The sequence below is a fragment of the Miniopterus schreibersii genome, assembly GCF_964146895.1.
Source record: "Miniopterus schreibersii genome assembly, chromosome: 2".
Lineage (NCBI taxonomy): Eukaryota > Metazoa > Chordata > Mammalia > Chiroptera > Miniopteridae > Miniopterus > Miniopterus schreibersii.
In genome coordinates, this window is record NC_138102.1 from 21,961,623 (window position 1) to 21,966,225 (window position 4,603).

The 4,603-nt window shown below is 39.2% G+C and overlaps 1 protein-coding gene across 1 annotated transcript; it reads left to right on the plus strand.

Moving 5' to 3' along the window:
* The first annotated feature begins 2,137 nt into the window (after nt 1-2,137).
* On the plus strand, nt 2,138-4,346 carry TCIM (transcriptional and immune response regulator). Its single transcript, XM_081127870.1, has one exon. The coding sequence runs from the start codon at nt 2,570-2,572 to the stop codon at nt 2,888-2,890; it is 321 nt and encodes a 106-aa protein (XP_080983996.1). The 5' UTR covers nt 2,138-2,569; the 3' UTR covers nt 2,891-4,346.
* Nucleotides 4,347-4,603: the final 257 nt, after the last annotated feature.

Genomic DNA, 4,603 nt, shown 5'->3' on the forward strand with positions numbered 1-4,603 from the left:
ACAGCCCTTGGTGTTAGATATATATGGAGGATATATCTAGATAAGGGAAGAAAGAAAAGGAGATATCAAAAATTATACTGGACTTCCGACTTTCACAGCTAAGCAGACATTAGTATCATATATGTATATATCTGTTTTGATGAATTAGTTAAATAAGTGAGTCTATACCTCAGAGAATAAGGGTAGACTGGAATTTAAAATTTAGGAATAATCAATAAATTGGAGGTAGACAACATAAGAATGACCTCAAGAAAGAGCAGAGCATGAGAAGGTTGGTGAAGTCTTGAGTATGACAACAATTAAGATGGGTTATGTAAATTTCTTGGCACTGTTCTTGACACTTAATAAACGCAGTAAAAATCCTTGTTGTCATAAAAGTATTTCTTGTATTTAGTGAGGGAGATGGGCTCTCTCAAGGTTTGCTTCATATGCCAGTAAACCTGTAGTCGTAGGCCACAGAACATAGGGTTTGTCCATGGAAAAACTGGAATAAGCATCAGCTGCCATGATTGGTGAGATGGACATAAACCCACATAGAAATGTCTTTCAAGGAAGCATTCCTCTGGAAGAGGCCGCCGTGGGCTCCTGTCTGTGTTTCATTCCTCACATCGGCCACCCTTTGACTGAACCTTCATCTGTTCTCACCACCTGCGCAACTTCCTTCATCATCTCTTGCCTGCATCATTTTGGAAATGTCTTAACTAGTCTTTAGGCTCCCCATGTTCTTGTTGTCTCCCTAAAAAGCTATTCTCTACAAAGAAATGTCAGACATTTTTTAAAATTACAAGTAAAATCATGTCATTTCTCTGCTCCACATTCTCCAAAGGCTGCCCATCTCTTACAGCGTAAATGCTAAATCCATGAAAAAGCCGATGAGTTTGTACTCAGCCTGCCTCTGCCCTCTTCTCACTGCTGGCTCACCCCCACCTCCCTCCTCCCACTCTCCTCTGGCCTCTCTGCCCCAACCACACTGGTCTCCTGGCTGTTCTTCATGCATTCCAAGATACTTTTATCTTCGAGCCTCTGCATTTGTTGTTTCCTCTACCTACAACACCCTTCCTCCAATTGCCTGCACAGCTTACTCTCTTGCCTCCTTGGAATCTTTGCATAATAACTCATTAAGAGAAGCTGCCTCTGAATATCCTACACAAACTTCAACCCCACTTTCCTCTCTATACAATCCTGCTTTATTTATTACTTCCTGGCATCACCTAAATTATAAATGTACATCTTTCTATTATCTATTTACAGGTAGACTGTAAACTCCATTAAGGTAAGGTAGGGATTTTGTTGTTTTCTTTTATTTGGTTTACTGTTATATTTCCAATGTTTAGAAAAGTTGTTGGTAAAAGTAGACCTTTAATAGATATTGACTAAATAAATGAGTGTATGAATAAATGAATGAATGAATATATAAGAAGGGTGTGAACTTAGTTTTCTAGTGTGGTGCCTTCCCCACACTCTCCCTTTGTGCATTTTTTATATTTGACTCAACTAGATGAGAGGAAAATGAAGACCAGACCAACTTCTTAGAGTATTAGAAAGTGGATCAGGCAGAAGGTCCATGAAGAGAAGTTTCTGAGGCCCTTTGAAGTTGACATATAGCAGTGGGATGAATATAAGTGTTCCATATATTTGTGGGGACCCTGGCTGGCTGAATACTGTGGAAGGTGAAAAGAATGAATTTAAATTCTTCCAAAGAAGGTGTTGTTTTATGTCTGGGTGATGCCAAAATAAATATTAAAAGAAAAAGTCAAGTTGTTTGTTCCTTTTCAGTACTGTGTACATAAAGCACCTGATAATCTTTTTTACTGTTTTAAAGTAGAAGTTTGTTGATATACACACAAGCCTAAGGGATATTATCTATTGCTATTGCTATTATTATTATTAACTTACACTTTTATTCAGTGAGTACCTATTAGCTCTTGTACACAGTCCCTGAAAGGTCACAGTTCCAGGCTGTGCCATGTCAGCATTTTGTAGGTAAACTCCCAGCTACAATCAACACTTAGTCCAAACGGATGTCCTTAATTGTTAAGCTATCTGAACAGCTTAGGAGTGGCCCTGGAGAGAGATGTCCAAAGGGCACAAAGGTTTGGAGTACACTTTAATAACTTCTCTGGCAGATGAAGCTTTCCTGCGTTAGCAGAACTTTCGTGTCAGTTGTTTGGAAAGATTCTGAGAGTTTAAGCCACCCGGTTTGTGTCTTACCTTTGCACTTTCCTGGTTTCAGCTTCTTTTTCAGCTTCTTTTTTTTTTTTTTTGCTTTTTTTATAAGAAGAGCCCAAGTCTCTATAATCCTATTGCCAGAGATGAGATAAAAAGAAACCCCCACCTCCACGTCCCATCACTGAATGCAGCTTTTGGTAACTTTTTGCACAAGAACAGGATATTGGCAACTCAACTGTTAAACCTGTGTGTGATTTTTCTTCCTTGAGATCACTCTGATGTCACCAGTGTAATCTGAGCCCGGAGCTTTTGTTCAGGCTTTAAATAGCAGTCCCGGAATGATTTTGCTACAGACTCTCTGGAGCGCCTGGGAGCCGAGTTCCCCAAGATCCTCACATCTATGAAAGCCAAGCCACGCCACCAAGCCGTCACCATGTCCACTTCGCTGCGGGTCAGCCCATCCATCCACGGCTACCACTTCGACACAGCCTCTCGCAAGAAAGCCGTGGGCAACATCTTTGAAAACATCGACCAAGAGTCACTACAGAGGCTCTTCAAAAACTCTGGGGACAAGAAAGCAGAGGAGAGAGCCAAGATCATTTTGGCCATAGATCAAGACCTGGAGGAGAAAACACGGGCCCTGATGGCCCTGAAGAAAAGAACAAAAGACAAGCTTTTCCAGTTCCTGAAGCTGCGGAAATATTCCATCAAAGTGCACTGAGGCCGGGAGAATGGACAAGGACGTCACCCGAGAAAGGACATGGACAGGCCGAGTGAGTGTGGGACCCTGACACGGGCGCTGCACTGCTCCCTGCCAGCTTCTCCTCAGGACTCCCAGGCTGGAAAGGGACAGAGCAACTAGTGACAAGGACTCCAACCAATCTCACGCCTGAGCTGGGACAGTGCAGAGCGAAATGCTTTCTGCAAGGATCTGAAAACCCTCGGGGCCCGAAAGGACTGATGCTGGTGTCAGGAGAAGAGCCTGGACAGATGCAATGAGCACTGAAACCGAGGAAGGCAGATGCCCAGGAAGAGCTGCAGCCAGGGGCTCTCTGTCGGGCCCTGGGACTTAAATCCAACCTGAACTATTTTTATTTTTTTCCTTAACCAAAGTGGGAAAGGAGAGAGAGGAGGGAGGGGGAGGGAGAGGGAAACAGGGAGAGAGAATGTCATGCTCCAGTTGTTTACTGAAATTTTTATTTGAAGTTTCAAGATGTCTCCAAGCTTCAATGTTGTCTATTGGTATAGATTTCTAGAGCTTGGTAATTGATGATTTATTTGCATTTATTACGATGCCTGAAAAGTACACCACATGGGTGTGAGTACAAAGTCAAGGAGCTGCAGTACCTTCAGCAGCTCAGCAAAGCCATACCCCATCTTCTGGTTAGTAAAGGGTTTTTATGTTTTCAAATTGGTTGCACAAAAGTTAAAATGATGGTTCCTTCAGAAATCCAAAGTACTGTGAAAAAATTTATAATTTTTTTTATCTTGTAACTAATGCTAAAGTATAATCTAATTAAATTTCTTACAGTTACTGCAGTGAGCATTAGGAAGTAAATATGGTATATTAAATAGTTTAGAAAGATGCTATGGTTTCTATAATTTATTATATATGACAAATGATATGCAACCATAATAAATTATTATAAACTTGACTACTCTTGGTCTGTGATGATTGGATTCAAAGAAAAAAAATAAGATGATAAATTATTACTATAAACTATTACAAACTTTTCTAAGGACTTTACTCTAAGAGTAAAAGATGACTTAAGGTTAGCTTTACATTAATTTCCAAACTTCTTCAAACCAAATTTTTACATCAAATATTCAGGAAGTTTCTTTCTAACTTTAAAATATAAGGTACAGACATTAGAAATGTATGGATTGACTTATCAACATTGTTGTTTATGTCTCCACTGAGGGTGAGTTTTGAAAGGCTTTTCTCTCCATATTTTTGAAATTTTTCCTCTGTGGCTATAGTAACTCTGTAAATTTGTACATTTATTTCTCCCTAAACAATATATTTGGGGGTTAGAGCCTGAATTATGATCATGACTCTGTGGGGTATCAATGTTTATTTAATATAAACCAATATGGGAATAATATTACAGCATTTGTTTATTTCCTCATAAAATTATAAGAAAATATTTCCAAGAAGGCATACATCCATGCCTATTGCACTTTCCTATCAGACATAAATAAAAATTCCCCAGAACTTGTCTCAGAAACATTTACAAAGGTTTTTGAAATTGCTGATCACAGTAAAACGAAAGAAGTGAATGATCTAATCTTTTGAGAGAGTTAAAAGTCAGAATTTTAAATAATACATTTTTAAAAAGGAAACTGGTGAAATCTGTTTTCAAAAGTTAGTTGATTCATTCACTGAAGAGAACATAAAATCACTCCACTAAAAGGGAAATGTTTTACATGAGAG